The 22,845-nt window shown below is 52.6% G+C and overlaps 1 protein-coding gene across 5 annotated transcripts in view; it reads right to left on the reverse strand.

The window, feature by feature from the left end:
- The window catches only part of LMF1 (lipase maturation factor 1), a 91,584-nt gene that overhangs the window by 17,063 nt on the left and 51,676 nt on the right, over window positions 1–22,845 (reverse strand). For all 5 annotated transcript variants that reach the window (XM_036824810.1, XM_036824813.1, XM_036824812.1 and 2 more), the window contains exons 5-6: window positions 10,286–10,351; window positions 7,315–7,482 (exon numbers count right to left, since the gene is read on the reverse strand). In XM_036824810.1, coding sequence (XP_036680705.1) covers window positions 7,315–7,482; window positions 10,286–10,351 — 234 coding nt within the window. The remainder of the gene's footprint in view (window positions 1–7,314; window positions 7,483–10,285; window positions 10,352–22,845) is intronic.

Genomic DNA, 22,845 nt, shown 5'->3' on the forward strand with positions numbered 1-22,845 from the left:
CCGCGCACAGCAACGAAGACCCAACACAGCCAAAAAAAAAAAAAAAAAAAAAGGTAATACAGTCAGTCAGTCCCCTACATATGAACCTTCAAGTTGTGAACTTTCAAAGATGCGAACATGTGTTCACATGTCCAATCACGTAAGTTAGTTCACGTGTCTGGCGTACATTGTCACGTGCGTGCATCCTCTACAAATGGTGTGCTTCTGTGTACTTTACAGTGCTGTATAGAGTACAGTATTACAGTAGCTTTATTTCAAGCCCAGGATGTCTGGAAGCAAGTGTAAAAGTGGTGATGTAGCTTGTACTGCTAAGAAGCACCAAGCGCCAAGAAAGGATGAAGAGAGACAAGAGGAAGAAAAAGTAACTGAAGAACCGAAGAGATTCACGGACGATGCAGAAAATGGCAAGGGGATTTTCTTTATTTGAGGAGGCACTGTTAGTTTTTGAGGCACAGGACCCGAATGTAGAATGGTACATGAAGGTTGCAGCAGCCGTTCAGAATGCAATCCAGTGCTACCGTGTCATCTATGATGAGAAAAAAAGAGCTACTACCCAGACATCACTTATCGTTTTTTCAAGAGGGTAGGCAGAATTGAATCCAGCCAGGAACCAGAACCTGTGCCATCAACGTAAGGCGAGAGTGAAATTGCAGCTTGCCCTCCATCTCCTATTGCTGACGATCCTTCGGCTCTACCACCTCCCACCTCCTCTCCCTCCTCCAGTCAGTAACTCTTCTTGCCTGTTCACTCGATGCCAGCCCCTGTGTGCCGGCTGTTGTACTGTACTACTGTACTTTTCAAGGTACTGTAAGATTAAAATTGTTTTATTTTTTGTTTGTTTTTTAAGTATTATTTGTGTGAAAAGTATTATAAAGCTATTACAGTACAGTACTATATAGCCGATTGTGGTAGTTGGGTACCTAGGCTAACTTTGTTGGACTTACAAATTGGACTTATGAACGTGCTCTTGAAACGGAACTTGTTCGTATGTAGGGGACTTACTGTATACAAAACAGATAATTTACTGGATAGGCTTTTGACAAAACTGACACTGTAAAGGAAAATGTCAGTGAATATGAGCTCAGGACAACAGGAACTTTGCAAAGTGAAGCACAGGGAGAAGCAAAGCTGAGCAGAGCCTGGGCAGCCCCTCAGGGCCTAGGGGACAGCACCCACTGGCCTGACAGATGTGTGATTTAAGCCCCAGGAAGGGAAGGGGGCAGACACAACATGAAGAAAATTCTCCTCATTGAAGAGAACTATAAATGCACAGGTCACAGAAGCCTAAGAAATCTCAAACAGGATAAACTCAAAGAAAGCCACACCTAAGGCACATCAAACCAAATTGTTGAAAAACTGAAAAAGGGAAAAATCGTAGAAGCAGTCAGAGGGGAAAAGTCGCAGACAGAGGAGCGGGGCTAAGGGTCCCGCAGACTCCCCAGCAGAGACGCTGCGGGCAGAGACCATGGACAGCTGAAGGGAAGACATCCACCAGCAGCCTCTGCTAAGAAATGTTAGAAAACCAAATGAAACATCCCTCAGGCAGAAGGAAAATGACCGGGATGCACACGCAGGAGTGCAGGGGGCTGGAAACTGTAAGCCCGTGGGCGATTGTTAAACACAGAAAACCAGCTGTTCAAATGAAGAGTCACACGTCGTGGTTGTAGTTGTTGGAATGATGGCTGCAAAGATTTAACAGTGAGTGAGAATACGTAGTTGTGGCTGGGCACACGCTCTCGTGGAGGGAAGACCCCACACATGACCAGCAGGGACCCATGGGGGTCCTTTCCTTCCCTTGTTTCTGTTCCAAACCATAGTTACTTTCCATTCAAAATGAGTGCCATCGGGGGCACTCTTGGTGCCTCTGGACCCGTGAGGGCCACACCCCAGGGGTGCGGGTGCAAGGCCTCGGCCAGCATGGCTCCCACAGCGGTGACGCTGCACAGGCTTCCCCTGGCATTGGTTTGGGACCCTGTCGTCCTGCTGGCTGTAGTCCAAGCCCTCCTGCAGGGACAGACGCCCAGGCCACCCCTGGTGGACCACAATCCCGCCTACCCACCCACAGCGAACGGGGCGGCAGACCTGATGGGGCCACTGGGGGCCGAGGAAGAGCCCCAGGGGAGGGGCCCAGCGGCTCAGCACTGTCAGGGCTGGGACCTGCGCAGTCAGCTCGGGGACCTGTGCCTTCCTGAGAGGGCAGCGTCCCCACCTCTGTAAAGGAAAATGGAAAAAGCAGCACCCCGCCCCCCACCAACCCCGCCGAGTGTGAGCACCGGAGAGAGGCCATCACCCTGTAGCCCTGGGGCCACATGAGCGAGGACACGGCACAGCCTGAGTCAACCTTCTGAGGTCGGGCGCGATGCTGTCCACTTGGCACAGTGACCTTGGCGGGCGGGGGCTTTGAGTTCTGCTTCCTGAGGAGGCTGTGCTGGTGCGGCCTCAGCCTTTTGCCCAGTGACCCCAGTGACCTTCAGCCCTGGCTGCAGACTCAGGTGCAGGAGCAGCGTGGGGCCAGCCCCAGGGAAGATCATTTCTCCAAACAGCTACAGGAGGGCCAGGCTCACGAGCTGCCCCCACTGCGGGTCAGCGTCTAGCCAGGCTTCCCTTGGCGCTGTCCTCTAGCTCCTGGCTCGGGCTCCCCCACTTTCGAGCTGAGGATGCATCCTCCTGGCACAGCCACCTGAGCGGCCCTGACCCCCTGCATGCGGCAGGAAGAGCTCACGTTGGGATGGGGCTGAGGCCCCTGATGCCTGGTCCACACGCCATGACCTGGAATGTTCTGGCACAACAGGATTCTCAAGGCCCAGCAGTTCTATCCCGGTGAGAACTCAGGAGCCTTTGTCTGAAGGCCACCAAGTGGCTGTGGGGCCCTAATGACCTCTGAGTGATGCCCGGCTTCCCTACACCACCCTGGTCCACTGGGGCCCAAAGACACCCCTCCCCAGTCACTCCACCCTGAGACCAGCTAGGGGGCCCTGACTCAGAGACCAGGGTTCACCAGAGCAGTTTCGGAGATGGAGCCCTGTTTCTAATAAAGCAGCAGGAGGCCTGAGGATTCATAATGCGGTCTTCGTGCCCTTGTCTGGCACACACTGGCTGTGACCCCATGGTGGGGGCCGGGTGGGAAGACGAGCTGGGAGGTGGGACCCCGGGCCCAGGAGACACCCCTGAAGCAAGGGGCTTGGTGTCTGGGACTCCCCTGTTGGGCTCTGGACTCCCACTGCCTACCAGAGGACATGTGTGCTTGCAGATGATGTTCTGCAGCCAGGAGCCCTGGGACAGTTATGCTGTGACCCCAGCTCCGGGTGGGTCACTCAGGGGCTGGTGGGGGCAGCTCTCTGCGCCCGAAGCCGTAGTGATGTTCCCCACAGTGATGTCCCCTGGTCTGTGGCCGACGTTACAGAGATTAGAAAGAGCAGGACATGGTGGGAGGCTGGGGAGGAGTCTGGGATCTGAGACGCGTCTTTGCACTGACTAGGAGCCACTAGCCTGGTGAGTGCCCGCTCCACGCCAGGATGGGAGGTCCAGCCTGGCCCACAGCGGAAGCCGAGCACTGCCCCTCCAGCGTCTCTCCTTGGCATTAGAGTGGGGGTCTGAAGCGGGGGTGGTGCGCCTCTCCAAGTAGACAACAGGCTGCCTCTGGAGGCCTTGCAGAACCTTCCGGAACAGCTGTGCAAACTGAGCGTGGGAGGAGGTGCGTGTGTGCTCACATCCTCAACCCTCTCCCGGGGAACGAACGGAAACAAACAGAACCAGGGACCCTCGGGGTTGCGGGCGCGGAGACGGGAGCAACGTGCAAATCCAGGGGTGGCCAGCGCTGTGGCCTGCAGAGGGCCACGCGCCCCCATGAGACTGCCCTGCGCGCCCCACGCTGCCTGCGAGGCTGGACACGTGCAGCTGGGCCAGGGGGCCATTTGTCCTCTTTTCTCTGGACAGCTGAGGCCTGGCCCCTGGGGGGCATCAGACCAGGCCTCAGAGAAGAGCCACAGCCCTGGGCCATGTCCCACCTTGTCCTGGGCATGGTGTGGGTGGGGGAGAATGACGCTGGGGACACACCTGGACTGAGGCTCCCAAGGCCTTGGGGGACAGAAGGCGAGTGCATGGCCTGCCTTTGGGAATAACGTCCAGGGCCGCAGGTTGGCGGCAAGGCCATTCAAGGTCCCGTTCTGGCCCTCCCCCGCCCAGTGTCCCTGTGCCACCGATGTCCACCCGGGCACCAGACCCAGAATCAGGTGGAGACCCAGCCATGTGGCCTGAGCTGCTGGGAGCCATCTTATACCTGAGTCCCCCCCGCTCGCCCCCGGTCTGCACAGTCCCCCATGGTGGAGGCGCCGGTGCCCCAGGCTGGGACACAGACTCAGCTGGGCTGCGTCCAGTTAGCGGGTCCTCGTCCTGAAGCACCACGAGACTCATGCCAAGTGAACAAACAAGGGCATTTTGAGGCTGCTGGGTCAAAGGTCAATGTAAATATCTTCCCAAATCCTATTTTCAAGTAGCTGAACCCTTTCACCTACACAGTAAATCAAACTTCCTTCAAATGTGTTTTTTAAGTGATATGACAATTTGCTTTTCTTTACTGCTTGTCAAAGGTGGGCTTCAGATTATCTGGAGAGAAAGTGGTAGGTGGTCAGTACAGCCTGAGGGATGTCTGGAGGGTCCCTATAGGCCCAGTAGAGTTTACAGCCCTGAAAGGGTCCCAGTGGTCCCAGGCTTGTAAAAGTGGCTGAAGCAGCAACTAATTAACGCCCCACAGCCTTGAGAGTGATTCTTGGTCACCATGGTGACCACACAGCCTAAGCAGACCTGGATTCCTGCTGAGACTGTGTGCCAGGCAGGTCCTCCGAGTTGCCTCGGGGACTGGACCCATGTTCTCCATCAGCAGGGGAAGGTGGGAGCCTATGGCTGGGCATCCTTTGACAATGGAGGAAGGTCCAGTATGAGGCAGTGTCCACGCTCGTGGACACTCACGAGGATGCTTGAGCCTCTGTTTGGAGCCTCGTCCCACAGCTCAGGATGATGGAGCCACTGGGCTGAAGTGTGCACGGGGCAGGGACAGTGCAGAGCACTCCTGACCTCCTGGGGGTGTCCCTCACTGGAGACTGTTGGGAGCAAGGGTCACCCGCCAGCCAGGATTTTGCCCTCCAGCCAAGTCTGGATAGTTTACGGATAAACTGTGGTGCATCCAGACAGTGGAATATCATTCAGCAATAAAAAACGCGCTCTCAACCCACGGAAAGACACGAGGAACCTCAAATGCATATTACTAAGGAAAAAAGCCAGTCTGAAAAGGCTATATCCTGGATGATTCCAACTATATGACGTTCTGGAAAAGGCAAAACTATGGAGACAGTGAAAGGATCAGTGGTTGCCAGGGGTTAGGGGCGGGAGAAGGATGAATCCAGGGAGCACAGAGGATTTTTAGGGCAGTGAAATGAGTCTGTATGATACTATGATGGATACATGTCATTTTACATTTGTCCAAACCCATAGAATGCACAACACCAAGAGTGAACCCCAATGTAAGCTGTGGACTTTAGTTAACAATAAAGTATCAATATTGGTTCCTTAGTTGTAATAAATGTATCACACTAACTAATGCAAGATGTTCCTGATGGGGAAACTGTGGGCGGGGGGATATGGGAACTCTATACTCTCTGCTCAGTTTTTCTGTGAATCTAAAATTGTTCTTTAAAAGTCTATTAATTAAAAACAAAACAAAATACAACTTAAAATACTGGCAGCAAAAGCAGGTGAGCAGGTAGGGGGAGACAATCAAAGCATTTCGAGGCCACAGGGCCGTAAGGGCAGTGAGGACAGGGATTAAATTTAGACTTTCAGTTAGTTAAGTGTGTACTTGCCTGAAAGAAACAGAGTGTATAACTTGCTAATTAGGAAAGGGGGAATAATGGAACGAGAAAAACCTCAAAAGAAAGCTAAAAAGGGCAAAAAGAATACACAAAGATGTGGAAATAAAATAAAATACAAATGTACCAGCTGAGATACACGATACTTAAAGAGAATGAGCCTCGTTGGAAAAAGAATCCTGCTCTGTGCTGTCACAGAGGCAACATCGAAGAAAAGGACACAAATCCAGACTCTGCAAAACAGGAGATTACTATGACTTGATCCTTGGCCAACACATTTGAAAACAGATGAAATGGACAAATTCCCAGGAAAATGTCTGCCATTAAAATTGCCTCCAGGGACTTCTCTGGTGGTCCAGTGGGTATGACTCTGCGCTCCCAATGCATGGGGCCTGGGTTTGATCCCTGGTGGGGGAACTAGATCCTGCATGCATGCCGCAACTAAGTCTGCAAGCCGCAACTAAGAGTCCGCAAGCCACAACTAAGAGTCTGCAAGCCGCAACTAAGAAGTCCGCATGCCGCAACTAAGAGTCCGCATGCCGCAACTAAGAGTCTGCAAGCCGCAACTAAGAAGTCCGCATGCCGCGACTTAGAAGCCTGCATGCTGCGACTTAGAAGCCTGCATGCCGCAACTAAAAGATCCCGCATGCTGCAACTAAGACCTGGTACAGCCAACATAAATAAATAAGTAAATATTAAACAAAACAAAACACAACTGCCTCCAGAAAAAAACAGAGACCCTGCCTGTCTGGCAGCCACGAAAGGGTTGTCAGCGGCCACAAAGACCACCCCCCCAGCCCGGGCCAGGCAGTGATGTAGGAGAACCAACTACCTTGTCTACAAGGGTGAGAGTAAAACCTGGAGCAGAATCAGACAAGGCCAGTGTGGATGGAAAACCACGAACTTCACTCACTGACAACATGAAAAACCCAAACAAAATGGTAGCAAGTTATACCCACTAACATGTTACAGTATACACAGCCCGACTGAGTTGATTTATCCTAGGAAGGTAAAATTGGTTCCATTTTAGCAGTGGTAATGTAATTCACGCTAACAAATTAAGGGCAAAAAAGTGATCTTCTCACAACTGGTGGAGAAAAAACCATTTGCTAAACTTCAACACCCATTCATGACTAAAAATACCCCAAACAAAACCTACAGAACTTCCTAGTAAAGAAGAAACAAGAGAACTTGGTAGAAATGGCCACAATAAACAACCAACCAAGCAAGCCACAGGCGGCTCCCCCAGGTGTGGGACGCCCCACTCCTGCTGCTGCCGCACCCATCATCTGGGGCGGCACAGCACATGGGCCCCGGACACCGAGGAACAGAAAGATGGAGGCAAAACTAGCAGAGCAATGAGTGTGCTGTAGGTCAAACCTCCATAAACGCGGTGAACAGGACGTGGAAATTTCAGGTTTTCCTTGGGAACTGACAAGCGGCTGCTCACCTGGAACAGGATCTGTAGGGCTCCGTGGAGGATGCACATCTGCCGTCCGAGGAAGACGAAGAAGGGCACCACGAGCTCCAGGAAGTGGTTGCTGAGGGTCTCGAAGCGGTGGAACCACCATGGGGAGTGGTGCAGGAAGTAGGCCACGGGGTTGGGCACCGGCTGCGTCTGTGGGATGAAAGGAGGCCCATGAGCTGCGCCTGGAGGTGGGGACCTGCCCTCCCTGGCCCTGCTCTGTGGTGCCCGCTGGTGGCCTTTTGGGGAAGGGGGGTACATGGGGCCGCCCTGGCCGGGAGAGGCGCGGGGAAGACCGGCGGCGTGGCCCACCCTCCAGCAGCTCACACGTCACCAGGATGGGGAATGGTGGGGCCATGGGTCCCAACCTTCTCTATTCGCCTGGCTTCCTGTAATTCTGACACTGACCCCTTCAAGGGGACCCTGAGGGCCCTGGTAACGCAGGAGCTCAGATGCTGGGGAAGAGTCTGTGGTCAGAGCCCTGAGCAGCATGGGCACCGGCAAGCCCCCCGCAAGGAGACAGAGCACAGGCGCAGAGGTGGGACCATGGGACGCTCACACATGGTGGATTTCCTCTTGGAGGACAGTGGAGGCTGGGGGAGCAGGTCCCGGCCCCACGTGTGTGTTCCTGGGAACGGCCTCCACACGTGTGCAGGGTGGGAGGGCACAGCAGGTCCCTGAGGCCCACGTGTTGACTCAGCCGTGGTGCTGGCCGCCTAGCGCCCAGCTGATGGGCCCTGCGCCTCCAACCACAGGCCCTGTCTTCCCCGCTCACGCGGCCGTCCATGCTCAGAAGGGCCAGCTGTGCTGACACTGTGTGGGGTTGGGGTGGCCCCGGTGTGGACAGCCAGCATCGGTGACGGGTACTGTGTGCAGGTGGCCCTCCACGCTGAGCTGGCTGGGGCGGGACACCAGGCCGCGGCAGCCCCAGACCCGGTGGACCCGCAGCACCCACCATAAGGCTAACTGTGCCTCTGCCGTCTGTGGAGAGTGAGTCCGTGAAGGGCGCCGTGTCTGCTGTGAGGACAGGGTCGCTCCTCTCCACTCGCACCCACATGGGTGTGGACACATGGGCCGTCGTACTTGCTGGGCTGTAACCACCCTGAGCGTCTCCCTGTTATCTGGCTCTAAAGATGCTCAGGGTCACCTGAGCCCCTTCCTGCTCCAGCCCAGGGGCAGCCGCTTCTCCAGGAACCTGGTCCCTCTGGTTGGAGACGGGTGTTAGAAACCTGGTATGGGCATTGCTGTCTCCCTGCCCCGCATCCCTGCTGGCCTGGCTCATAAAACTGCGTTTAACTGTGTTCTCACTCTGTCTTGGCTGCAGAGGTTCCCACCTTGTGAATGTGGAGGGCGATCAGACAGAGAGAGGCAGCCCCTTTGGGGAAGGGTGTGCAGGGCTGGGGGGTGGGGGGCTCAGTGGGGGCGGGGCCCTGGGGAGACACGGGGTTGGGGGAGCAGAACTGTCGGGGCCCTTTCCGCTCAAAGGCCTGCGTTTCCTGACGCCAGATTCACCACATGACGGTTAATGCCTGAGTGGAATGAAACCACCACAGTCCTAAAACTGGAGATATTCTGGTGGTTAGCAGCAATTTCACTAACAACACAAAAAGGCAGCATCAAATCAGTTCCAAATGTTTCAGCTTTTTTAAACAACAGAGCGTTTCCTGGATACGGTGTGTACACGCATGTATATGCGAGTGTATGTGGATGTGTGCACGTGAGAGCGAGGCTGCCAGAAGGCGCCGTGGCCCCTGGACAGGTGCGTGCTGTGGACGGGCCACACCGTGCGCAGCACTGGGAATGGTGATTGAGCACAGGAGCAGCCCCTCTGTCACATCTCAGGACCCAGCTCTGGAGGCGGCCCAGCCTCGGGCGGCAGAGGGACATGTGACCCTGCACGCTCTTCAGGGCTGAAGGCCCCACGTTACCTACAGCCACAGGCAGCTGGGGGGAGCGAGGCCTCGAGGGGAGCCCCCCTCACCCGCCCCCAACGTTGCCTCTCATCAACACAGGTTACGCCCACCAGACAGAGGGAAAGGGGAGCCAGGGATTCCCTGCACCGCCCCCCCCGCCAGAGGCAGGCAGGAGCCCACTGCGTACACTGCATGCCACTGCCCACCAGCCACTCCAGGTGGGAGGCGAGCCGGCTAGACCTTCCTCCTCTGTTCCCACCCCTTCACAGACCAGCCGAGGTTCCCCACCCACCGGGGGACCTTCTTCGCTCCCCGGGGGCTGAGAGGGCCTGGGTGGCAGCCAGCAGGCAACGCAGACTCAGAGCAGAAGCACTCCCGAAGGATCTCCTGTTCGTCCCCCTGCCCCGCACCGACCCCCAGTGCTGGAGACGCCCAGGTGGGAGAGCCAGGCACCAGTGGGTTGGGACCCCGGTGGCCAGGGATGGGTGGGGTCTCCTGCCCATGAGACCTTTGGCCCTTGTTTTGCCCCTCCTGGGATTTCTGCTGGGCTGAGTCCCCAGACCTCCACCCTGGAACCCAGAAGTGGCTGACACAGGCAAGTGGATGAGGCAGGCACGGGGCAGGGCTCCCTGGCACGGTCACTGGCGTGACGGGGCGGCTGAGGCAGTTGTCGGGGTGCAGCATTGGCCTCCTCGCTCCGGCTCCCAGCGGGTTCAGGACACAGGCAGGAGAGAAGCGTCTGCAAGGGGCCCTCCCTCCCGCAGGGCCTCTCCAGGAGCCCAAGTGGGATCCCAGTAGGGAAGAGACTGCTGCCCGCTGCCCCGGGGAAGGAAACGAGGGAGAAGACATCCTGCTTGACAGGTGGCGCCCCAGACTCAGCAGGAACGCAGGGCCCCACGTGAGGAAAACAGGTAGTGACAGGCACGCGGGGCAAATGCAGATGAGCTGACACCACGAAGCCAAACACCCTCGGGGTGATTCACAGGGAAACGATCCCAGCCTGCACCTGTGCCCCCACATCGCTGCACGGCCGCGCCGCTCACCTCGTAGTGGAAGTCCATGCAGGTGAGGTCCCGCCAGCACTGGTCCCCCCGGATCTTGATCAGGCCCTGCCGAGGAGACAGAGAGGAATGTGAGCCACCTCCGGATGGACCTGTGGGAGTGGCAGACCTCATGTGATGCCTGAAGTGACATGAAAGGGAAAATCTGAACAAAGTCCAGGAAAGACATGTTTAGGGTTTCTGAGGACTAAAAGTAGCAAACACAGGGAAAAAGAAACGCTTTTTTTAAAAAAAAATTAATTAATTAATTGATTGATTAATTTATTTATTTTTGGCTGTGTTGGGTCTTCGTTGCTGCGCGCGGGCTTTTTCTAGTTGCGGAGAGCAGGGGCTACTCTTCATTGTGGTGCGCGGGCTTCTCATTGCAGCGGCTTCTCTTCTTGCGGAGAACAGGCTCTAGGCGTGCAGGCTTCAGTAGTTGTGGCATGTGGGCTCAGTAGCTGTGGCTTGTGGGCTCTAGAGCGCAGGCTCAGTAGCTGTGGTGCACGGGCTTAGTTGCTCTGTGGCATGTGGGATCTTCCTGGACCAGGGCTCGAACCCGTGTCCCCCTGCATTGGCAGGCGGATTCTTAACCACTGCGCCACCAGGGAAATCCCACTCTTTCCTTTTTATAAAGTCAGTTCCTCCTGTGTTTCTTTAAAACCCAGTTTTTAGACTCTGAGCATCACCATAGTAATGCACCTGTGAGGCTTTAGAAAAGGGCAAATTAGCAAAGCACACGAGCACAACCTGACTTAGACGCCAAGGAAGACGTGGGAGGGACAATGTCCCAACTGCTAAGGTGACGATGATTCAGGAGCTCTGGTGGCCTCGGTGAGAATATCCGCCCACCACAGCATGCGGGAGACCCCGTGCTTAGGCCACAGTACAAGGGAGAACCCAGTACTCAGGCCACAGCACATAGGAGACCCCAGTGCTCAGACCACAGCACGTGGGAGACCCCGGTGCTCAGGCTCGGGAGGGGCTCCAGGGAACTCCCGTGCTGCCCAGTCTGCTGGGAAAGTGGCTGCGGAGAGAGGGCCTCCGCCGTGCAGCCTGTGGGCGAGCTTGTCTGCAGCCCTGCCAGTCTCCCTGCCGGGCAGCGGCCAGCATGGCCAGTCCACAGTGGCCAGGAGGACAGTCAGCTCACTGCCTGCTGCACTCCCCCGTTCACTTGCCCTTGGGAATCACAGCTCCACGTGATCCCTTCACGGTCAGAAGCAAACTGCTCACCAAAGGGAGTAAAACTGTTGCTGGATGCACAGATTCAGCCCTAACGTCTGTCTCACATGACAGGTGGACTGGAAGGTGAGAAACTGTATCGCCAAGAAAGCAGCCTGGATGGCGGCCTGGCTCTCTTGGCTGGTGGTCTCTGCAGCTGCAGCTGCTTGGGGGCAAGTCCCCTCAGCCCATCCTCGCACCTGCCCAGCCTGTCCCGGGCACCCTTCCTCACTGGAGCCAACCCACCATGGACTTCAATCACGTCTGCAAAACAGCCTGGCAGTCACGTCGAACTGGGGTTTGGTTGAATACCTGGGGTGGCAGCGCAGCCAGACTCGCACATAAAACTGACCTTCCCATAGGGGAAGAACTTCGGGGCAGTTGAGGGCTCTGAGCCAGGGGTAGGACAGTGTGAGTCAACATGTCCTCTGATGGCCACGCTGCCAGCAAGGCAGGATGGCTGCCCAGGGTGTAAGACGTGTCCCACCCTGGACTTGCCTGGACCGTTGAGCCCACAGGATGGACCGAGGGGGCAGCTGACACCTGGCCCGGGCCCCTGTGGGCGGCACAGACGCAGCGACACCCGAAGGAGCAGGGACAAGAAACAACAGGGAAGCTAGAGCCCACGTGGCGGCCATGCCGGCAGCTTCCACAGTGAGACCGAGTGACCGTGTCCTGGCCGAGCACATGGGCCAGGCATGAGCTAGCTGTGCAGCCCAGCAGAGAGTTTACAAGTATGTCCCACGGAGGCCACAATTCTCAGCTGTCCTGGGCGCCATCCACACCCGGTGGCTGTTCCGCACCCACCTCCCCGGGGCCTGGCGTCCTGCAGTGGGGCCGACCCCACGTCAGGGGAGCTCGTGTAGCGGACGTGGAGCCGCGCTCCGAGGACCCGCCTGCTCTGTCTACAGACTCACAGAACTAGTCACCTTGAGAAGCGGTTAGTCAAGTCTCTAGAAACTGGGTTTGCTTAGATCACAGAAGTGCCGGAGACAACTTCCAGTGTGAACTCTGCCATACACGGTCGCATCTGTACAGAAACAGCGCTTCAGAAAGCCTATCGTATCCTGCCGGCGTGGATGAACCGCTGGTTTCTGTGGCAACGTGCCTGCTCGTTCGGCAGGAAAACACAGCCACTGTCACACTTCACTCCCCGTGAGTGCAGGCTCTGCTCCCTACATCCCTTGGAATCCGAGAGGCACTCTTTGGAGATTCAAACCAGGCAAAGAAGAAAAAAAACAAAATAATTAAAATGTCATTCAAATTCTAAGCTGGTATGAGACACTTAAAAATCTGAAACATTCTTTTGGGAGTGGAGGATAATTATATTCCTCCCCATCTATTGATTTCTCTCTACAATGCAGATGTCAGATTTTCCACGGATTTTTTTTTTCTTCCAGAGTAAGTGTCAAAGGAACAAAGCCTTCTTTGAGCCTTTTTCAGCCCAAAATTAATTCCAAAAAAATGGCACAGACAGACCAGTAACACACCGAGTGACCTCCAGCTGTCCATACAACCTCTGCTCTCCCTGGGGAAAGGGTGAGTGCCAGGATGCTGGAATATTCTGGGGCGACCGAGGAGACCTCAGGCCTTATGGGCAGCGGGTGGGGCAGGCGCCCAGGGGATGCACAGGGGCTCCTCTCTAAAGCTCATGGGTCCAAGAACATGCTCCTTAAAATCTCCCATTTGGAAATGGGAAAAAGCAAGGCCTTTTGCCACAGAAAGAACATCAATTTTTGTGACGCTGCACAAGTCCCATCACACCTAACTGGGTGGGGGGCTCCCAGGCCTGCAGCCAGGGGAGGGGAGACGGCCCTTGGGTCCGAGCCAGCACAGAGAGCTCCCTCGGCAGTGCCCCCATTTTGCACGTACACTGCACCCCATTCTCTCACCGTCAGAGTCTCTGTCTCTCTGGAAATCCTTTTCTCCATCTGCAGACACGGGCGATCAGTCCTACACCTGCTCCTTTCCCACAAAGGAGAAGCATCCTCAACCTGGGTTTGCAGGTAGGGGAAGAGGGGCCGTTCCCTCCCTGGAGCAGGCCTGCTGGTCTGGGATGTGCTCACAGCCATGGGGGGTGGGGGTCGGGATGCCTTGGTTCTGCTCAGACCTGGCAGCACTCTGCATCTCCCCTGGGAGCTGAGCTGGACCCATGGGACCCATGTGCTCTGTGAGCAGGTGGACGACCGCAGCGTGTGAGGCTCATGGCTTAGCGCCCAGATCTCACCTGAGTGCGCACAGGCTGGCCTGGGGTCTCTCAGGACTGACCTGTCTCCACATCTGAAGGGGCCCCAGACTACACAGGGTTGCCACCTAGCCCCTTCTCTCCAGGTCTGGGGCAGTGTCTGCACCTTCAGACTCCAGGGTATGATTAGATGGAAATCCACCCTCTGAATTCACCAGTGCAGTGCATCTATGCAGATGGCAGGCACCGCATCAGCTATGGGGGAACCTCTGAGCCGAATGTGCAGGGAGGGAGAGAAATCGTGGATGCTGTTGGTGGGGGGTCTTGTTGTGCCCCCTCCCCAAACCCCGAGAGCTTGTGAAAACTGCCCAGACCTGCAGGGGCCGTGGAGCGGGTGGAGGGGACAGTTTCGGGTCCTCACAGCTATTGCAGGCCTGGGTATGACCGTCCTCCCGCCGAGGCTGGTCAGAGACAAGTGGCCAAGAGACAGCACAAAGAGGGCGCTAAGCTGCTGGGCAGGGGGCAGCCGTGACGGGTGTGCAGCTGGGCAGAGGTCAGAGCCCGTGGACGGCGCTCCCCAGAGGTTCCCAGGATGCCTCCACCAGCGGCACCATGGGAAGGAGGACAGAGCAGCCCACACTAATGCAATAAAGCAAATTAGAATAACTGCTCTCATTTTGGAGTGGTGATCCCAGGACCCGGCAGGTTTGTCAAGGAAGTGGCAGCGATACCCGCTTGACTTGGTCTTGGGGGTGAGTCACATTCCAATGTTTATTTCATTACGTTAATAAGATTTTACTGTAGGAACTGACTTCCAGAGAGGCCCCGACCTGAAGGCTCTTTCCTACCGAGCTCCTGCTCTTATTTGCTAACGGGTCTGGTGTCTCGTCTCACTCGCTCACCTTTCAGCGCTGCTGCTGCCACCGTGGGGCTGGAGCATCTCTGGGACCCCACACGGCAACACGGAAACTGCTTCAGATGACCTGCTTCACCCACTCAGAGCAGTCCTGGGCCTCCAGGGAAAGCACGCAGGCCCAAGTGCAGACTCGCTGGGTTCCAGGAATCCTCCTTCCCCAGCCAGCGAGGGAAGCGGGAGCTGTGGGCCCAGCGCAGACGCTACAGCAGCGATGGCGTTGCTCGGAGGCGGACACAGAGGGCCGTCACCACACCTGGACTCGCTGCCAGCAAGCTCAGGCAGAAATGTGTGCCATCTGGACGGAAAGGGGTGTGGCTCACTCTCGACGGCGGGCTCTAGGGCGAGGCCCAAGGGCTGCGGTGAGCTGTGACCCCCTAATCTCCAAGGTCTGTGGCTTTAATAGGGTTGCATCTCACAGGGATCCTTGCGTGAAAAAGCAAACTCACATGGCCTCTTAAGTCAAAGGGTTGAGCTACAATTCACATGAAACAGAACGCACACAGATGAAATGTCCAGTTCAATGTGTCTGACAATTGTACACAATCAGGAATCCACCCAAAACAGGACACAGGCTTCCATCCCACAGAACATTCTTCATGACCACTTTCCAGGCAATTCCACATGCACTGGCCAGGGGGCCGCCTCCGCCTCCGCCTGCCCCCGGGGTTTCACACTTGTAGGGGCTGGTGGCCCGTGGCCCTGGGCTCAGGCTGGCTGTGCTCCTCCAGGGACTTCGGGTCTGTCTGCATCACTGCCCCGGGGGGTTGGTTCCCTCTCCCAGCTGAGCGCTGTCCCTTGTGTGGATGCACCACAGGCTGCCCATCCGTCGATGGACACCGGGCTGGTGCCCAGGTCTGCGGTCATGACGAGCAGGGCTGCTGTAGACATGTGTGGACAGGTTTCCTTTCCTGGCAGCGGAAGGCGGGCTCACAGGCGGGGCCATGTCTTGCCTTGTAGGAAACTGGCCTATGGCTGCTGAGCAAGGCTGCACCACCGCACCCCCTACGAGCCAAGTGACGCTCCCACCAGGAATCCCATGGCCCGCAGACCCTCCGACCTGGGGCGCTGATAGTGCTTTACACCCAGCCCCTCCTGGGTGCAAAATGCCGCCCCACAGTTTTCACGTCCTCATCGCCGTTCCCATCCCTTCGAGGGTGAAGTATGTTCAGGTCCTGCACCCACCTTCCTACTGTGATCTGCAGGTTCCGAATGTTAGATTTCAGCTGGACTTGTACACTGCAGGTGTTTCCCAGGCAGGGCTTGCCTATTCATTTTCGTAATGGTGTATTTTGAAGATGGAGAAATTTAATATCAGTGAAGTATAATTTATCAATATTTTTCTTTAATGGTTAGTGCTTTTTGTGCCCTGTCCAAGAAATCTCTGTCTACCCCAAGGTAACTGTCTATGCTATCTTCAAAAAATTTTATGATTCTACCTTTTAGGTTTGTTAAAAAAAATTATTTTTTCTTGCCCCACTGATTTGGCTTATTGCCTTGGTTGAAAATCAATCAACTGCATCTGTGCGTGTCTGTTTCTGGGAGATATTCTTTTATGTTTTCTTCTAAGGACTTTTTGGTTTTGCTTTTATGTTTAGGTCCATGATTTACTTCATTTTACTTTACCAATTTACTTTGGTATAGATGAAAATTTACCAATTTACTTCATTTACATCTATACCAATTTACTTCGGTATAGGTGAAAGAGCACTCAAAGCTCATTTTATTCTTCTATACAGATTTCCAATTATTTTAGCACTATTTGTAAAAAATGACTTTCATTTTCCCATTGACTTGACTTGGTACCTTGGTTGAACATCAGTTGACAGCAGAGGTGTGGGTCTATCTCTGGACTCTCTTCTCTTCCACTGATCTATTTTTCCAGTTTAGATCAATACCATACTTCAGTTGTTTTTTTTTTAATACTTATTTGGTTGCACTGGGTCTTAGTTGTGGCAGGTGGGCTCCTTAGTTGTGGCTCACCAGCTCCTTAGTTGCGGCACAAAGCCTCCTTAGTTGTGGCATGTGGGATCTAGTTCCCTGACCAGGGATTGAACCAGGGCCCCCTGCATTGGGAGCACGGAGTTTTAGCCACTGGACCACCAGGGAAGTCCCCATACTTCAGTTTTAAATTAAGCTCTAAAATCAGGAAGTATAAGTCCTCCAACTTTGTTCTTTTTCAAATTTCTTTTTATTTCTATGTAAATTTTAGAATCAACATGTCACTTTTCCCAAAAAGCCCGCTGGGAATTTGACAGGAATTACCTTGAGTCTACATATAAATCTGGGTGAAAAAAAGACATCTTTATTTATTTATGGCTGTGTTGGGTCTTTGTTGCTGTGCATGGACTTTCTCTAGCTGTGGCGAGCGGGGGCTACTCTTCGCTGCTGTGCAGGCTCTAGGCACGTGGGCTTCAGTAGTTGTGGCACGTGGGCTCAGTAGTTGTGGCTCGCGGGCTCTAGAGAGCAGGCTCAGTAGTTGTGGCATGCGGGCTTAGTTGCTCTGCAGCATGTGGGATCTTCCCGGAACAGGGCTCGAACCCGTGTCCCCTGCATTGGCAGGCGGATTCTTAACCACTGTGCCACCAGGGAAGTCCCCTCTAATGACTTTGTAATACTATATGATGTACAGTTTATTTTTCACATTAACCTTGTATCCTGCAACCCTGCTAAATTAATGTATTCACTTTAGTAGTTGCTTTTTAAGATTCCACTGGGGGGGGGGGCTTCCCTGGTGGCGCAGTGGTTGAGAGTCTGCCTGCCAATGCCGGGGACATGGGTTCGAGCCCTTGTCTGGGAGGATCCCACGTGCCGCGGAGCGGCTGGGCCTGTGAGCCACAGCCGCTGGGCCTGCGCGTCTGGAGCCTGTGCTCCGCAATGGGAGAGGCCGCGGCAGTGAGAGGCCCGCGCACCGCGATGAAGAGTGGCCCCCGCTCGCCGGGACTGGAGGGAGCCCTCGCACAGAGGCGAAGACCCAACACAGCCAAAAATAAATAAATAAATAAATCTATTAAAAAAAAAAAAAAGATTCCACTGGGTTTTGTACATGTACAATCATGTCTGTAAGTTTCATTTCTTTTTTGGGAATCTTTATGGCTTTTTCTTGTTTTATTGCACTAGGACTTCCAATATAGTGTTGAAGAGCAGCAGCAAAAACAGACAACAGGCCTGTTTCTAATCACACATGAATGCTCTCGTTCTATCACCACTGAGGAAGCCTCGTCTAACACGCCCTTGAGTGGGTACTGCATTGTATCGTGTACTTTTTACATCTGTTGAGGAGAAAAAATCATTCTTCAGTTTTATTCTGCTGTATAGTGAATTGCATTAATTGATTTTCAAATATTAAACCAATCTTGCATTCCTGAGATAAACCATGCCTCTTTTATTGCCGAGTTTGATTTGCCAATATTTTGCTAAGGGTTTCTATGTCTTTGTTCGTGAGGGACACTGGCTTCTGTTTTCCTTTTTGTCCTGTCCTCATCAGGTTTTGGTATCACTCTTATGCTGGTCACAGAAAACAATTTGGGAAGTGTCCCTGCCTCTGCTATTTTCCAAGAGTTTGTGTAGGATTGCTATTATTTCCTCTTTAAATGTTTGATTTCACTGGTGTTTCAAATGTTTTATTTCAAATGTTTGATTTCACTGGGCCTACACTTTCTTTCTGGAATGGTTTTTGATTACAGATTCAATTTATTTACCAGATATGGAGCCCTTTCGATTTCCTGTTTCCTTCTGTCTCAGTTTTGGTAAGCTGCACTTGTCAAGGAATTTGTCCCATTTCACCTATGTGTCAAATTTATTGGCCCGAAGCTTTCATAATATTCCAGGTGACCTTACGGCAGGATCTCAGACAAAACTGCCAGTTATGTGAAGACAGTGTTTTCTCATGGTATCCCTCAATCACAGCATGGCTGTGGCTCCTGGCCCTGCTGAATTCTGACCCCGAAATGGTAGGTCCTGTGGGCTTCTATTTTCTCCATCTTAGCTATGGCTTTTTTGTGTGTGTTAACAAGACAGGGACGGTCTGCACACAAGGAGCATCGGGGCCCCATGGGGTGTGCAGCAGATGTGAGCACAGAGCTGTGGGCAGCACAGGTGGTTAGCAACCGAGCCCCTTCTGATTAGTGAGAAGGGACTTGAGGCCGCTGTCTGCAGCCTGCAGGTTACATGGCGGTTGCCCAGGTACGGACAGGAAAGCACATCCTCGTGCCGCCTCTGAGGGCCCACAGGCTCGTCTTCATGCCCAGATTCTCCAGAGCCTCCTTTTATGTTGCATCTCCTCCATTTCACATAAAAATGACCTGCTCCAGGGAATTCCCTGGTGGTCCAGTGGTTAGGACTTGGCGCTTTCACTGCTGAGGGCCTGGGTTCAGTCCCTGGTTGGGGAGCTAAAATCCCACAAGCTGCGCGGCGCAGCCAAAAAAAAAAAAAAAAAAAAATGAAAATGACCTGCCCCAGCCATAGCAAAGATGCAAATCTCAATGAAAACTGCTGATTTTAGCTGCAATTCTGCTCAATGAAAATTTAGAGTATTAAGTTTTCTTTTTTTTAACATCTTTATTGGAGTATAATTGCTTTACTATGGTGTGTTAGTTTCTGCTCTATAACAAGTGAATCCAGCTATACATATACATATATCCCCATATCTCCTCCCTCTTGTGTCTCCCTCCCACCCTCCCTATCCCACCTCTCTAGGTGGTCACAAAGCACTGAGCTGATCTCCCTGTGCTATGCGGCTGCTTCCCACTAGCTATCTGTTTTATGTTTGGTAGTGTATATATGTCCATGCCACTCTCTCACTTTGTCCCAGCTTACCCTTCCCCCTCCCCATATCCTCAGTCCATTCTCTAGTAGGTCTGTGTCTTTATTCCCGTCCTGCCACTAGGTTCTTCATGACTTTTTTTTTTTTTCCTTAGATTCCATATATATGTGTTAGCATACGGTATCTGTTTTTCTCTTTCTGACTTACTTCACTCTGTATGACAGACTCTAGGTCCATCCACCTCACTACAAATAACTCAATTTCGTTTCCTTTTATGGCTGAGTAATATTCCATTGTATATATGTGCCATATCTTCTTTATCCATTCAACTGTTGATGGACACTTAGGTTGCTTCCATGTCCTGGATATTGTAAATAGAGCTGTAATGAACATTTTGGTACATGAAACTTTTTGAATTCTGGTTTTCTCAGGGTATATGCCCAGTAGTGGGATTGCTGGTCGTATGGTAGCTCTATTTTTAGTTTTTTAAGGAACCTCCATATTGTTCTCCATAGTGGCTGTATCAATTTACATTCCCACCAAGACTGCAAGAGTGTTACCTTTTCTCCACACCCTCTCCAGCATTTATTGTTTCTAGATTTTTTGATGATGCCATTCTGACTGGTGTGAGATGATATCTCATTGTAGTTATAATTTGCATTTCTCTAATGATTAAGGATGTTCAGCATACTTTCATGTGTTTGTTGGCAATCTGTATATCTTCTTTGGAGAAATGTCTATTTAGGTCTTCTGCCCATTTTTGGATTGGGTGTTTTGTTTCTTTGATATTGAACTGCATGAGATGCTTGTAAATTTTGGAGATTAATCCTGTCAGTTTCTTCATTTGCAAATATTTTCTCCCATTCTGAGGATTGTCTTTTCGTCTTGTTTATGGTTTCCTTTGCTGTGCAAAAGCTTTTAAGTTTCATTAGGTCCCATTGTTTACTTTTGTTTTTATTTCCATTTCTCTTGGAGGTGGTCAAAAAGGATCTTGCTGTGATTTATGTCATAGAGTGTTTCTGCCTATGTTTTCCTCTAAGAGTTGATAGTGTCTGGCCTTACATTTAGGTCTTTAATCCATTTTTTAGTTTATTTTTGTGTATGATGTTTAAGGAGTGTTCTAATTTCATTCTTTTACATGTAGCTGCCCAGTTTCTCAGCACCACTTATTGAGAAGCTATCTTTTCTCCATTGTTACTTCTTGCCTCCTTTATCAAAATTAAGGTGACCATATGTGCGTGGGTTTATCTCTGGGCTTTCTATCCTGTTCCATTGATCTATATTTCTGTTTTTGTGCCAGTACCATACTGTCTTGATTACTGTAGCTTTGTAGTATAGTCTGAAGTCTGGGAGCCTGATTCCTCCAGCTCCGTTTTTCTTTCTCAAGATTGCTTTGGCTATTTGGGGTCTTTTGTGTTTCCATACAAATTGTGAAAGTTGTTGTTCTGGTTCTGTGAAAAATGCCATTGGTAGTTTGATAGGGATTGCATTGAATCTGTAGATTGCTTTGGGTAGTATAGTCATTTTCACAGTGTTGATTTTTCCAATCCAAGAACGTGGTATATCTCTCCATCTGTTTGTATCATCTTTAATTTCTTTCATCAGTGTCTTACAATTTTCTGCATACAGGTCTTTTGTCTCCTTAGGTAGGTTTATTCCTAGGTATTTTATTCTTTTTGTTGCAGTGGTAAATGGGAGTGTTTCCTTAATTTCTCTTTCAGATTTTTCATCACTACTGTATAGGAACGCAAGAGATTTCTGTGCATTAATTTGTATCCTGTTACTGTACCATATTCATTGATTAGCTCTAGTAGTTTTCGGGTAGCGTCTTTAGGATCTCTAATGTATAGTATCATGTCGTCTTAGGGAATTAAGTTCTTAACTCAAATGTGAAGCAATAAAATAAAACAATTTAGTATCAGGAGAAAAGTAAGTAAAAGACATTGGAAGAACTGCAGAGAGAATATACAGGAAAATAAAGCCACGCTAACAACTTAGTTAATGCAAGGGGAAAGCAGCCGTCCAGGAGACAGTTACCACCCCCACCCACCCCCAGACATCCAGCAGCAGGACGGGTCCCCCCCCAAGACATCCAGTAGCAGGACAGCCTTCCCTACCCACCGAGACATCCAGCAGCCGGACAGGTTCCCCCACTCCAGACATCCAGCAGCAGGATGGGTTCCTCCCGCTGCCAGACATCTAGCAGCAGGACAGGTTCCTACTTCCCTTGTTTGATGACTCTGAATGTCCAGGCACCGCCTCTTCTCACTGCCACTCTCCCCGTGGGCCCAGGACACCCCGGTGAGGCAGCCCTCACACCAAGCAAGGCTCCTATGTGAAGAGGGAGATGCCAGCCACTGCCACCTGACGGCCACGTGCACACACCCCCGGGGGGCCAAGCTGAAGGGAGGGAGGTGCAGAAAAGAGACAGGTTTCGTTCTTCGACTTCCTGGGGGTCAGACTGACCCAGGTGGTATCCCCTTGGCGTTGTCCAGGTCTGAGAACTCCCAGTTGCACGGATACTGGCTCAGTTTCCAGAATGTCAGTCATCAAGTGAGCACAGTTCTCGGGCCCAGCATGGGCTGGAACCATTGAGGACGCCCGTGTGGAACATCCCCGCCCACTCCCCATGGAGGAAGCACAGGGACCAGGAGCCAAGGACTCTGGCTTCCATGACAGGTGTTTAACATGCTCTGGCTGAAAACTTTGGCCAGTATGAACTCAGCTACAAAAACAGATTGAGATAAAAGTGAAAACTTTTTTTTTTAAATAGTTGTTTGTTTACTTACTTATTTTTTGGCTTGTTGGGTCTTCATTTCTGTGCGCAGGCTTTCTCTAGTTGCGGCGAGCGGGGGCTACTCTTCATTGCAGTGCAAGGGCTTCTCATTGCGGTGGCTTCTCTTGTTGTGGAGCACGGGCTCTCTAGGCGCGCGGGCTTCAGTAGTTGTGGCTCTGGGGCTCTAGAGTGCAGGCTCACTAGTTGTGGCGCAGGGGCTTAGTTGCTCTGCGGCATGTGGGATCTTCCCAGACCAGGGCTCGAACCCGTGTCCCCTGCATTGGCAGGTGGATTCTTAACCAGTGCGCCACCAGGGAAGTCCAAAAGTGAAAACTTTTATCTTTAAAGCATAATTAAAGGGCTTAACCACAGTGACTTGGACACCTATACCAGCTACCATTTCCTGCAGGTGAGAGAGTCTCCACTCTTTGCTCTGAGGACGGAAAGGGAAGGAGTGCATCTGGGCCTGGTCCGCCCTCTCCTGTGAGGAACTGGCAGCTCCTTGCTGCTTCGGTCTGGCCCCAGGATGCCAACGCACAGAATAGCCGCACAGCTGTGAAGCCCCAGCGTGGGACGGCCTGAATTCCAGTTCCAATCACACCAATGTGGGATGGCCACCCTGCCCCCCCCGGCCCGTGTGGCGACAGTTTGGGGCCGTCAAGTCACCTCTGTATCAGCGGGAATGAATAACGAGAACTCACGC

Source organism: Balaenoptera musculus, chromosome 15 (genome assembly GCF_009873245.2).
Source record: "Balaenoptera musculus isolate JJ_BM4_2016_0621 chromosome 15, mBalMus1.pri.v3, whole genome shotgun sequence".
In the NCBI taxonomy this organism is placed as follows: Eukaryota; Metazoa; Chordata; class Mammalia; order Artiodactyla; family Balaenopteridae; genus Balaenoptera; species Balaenoptera musculus.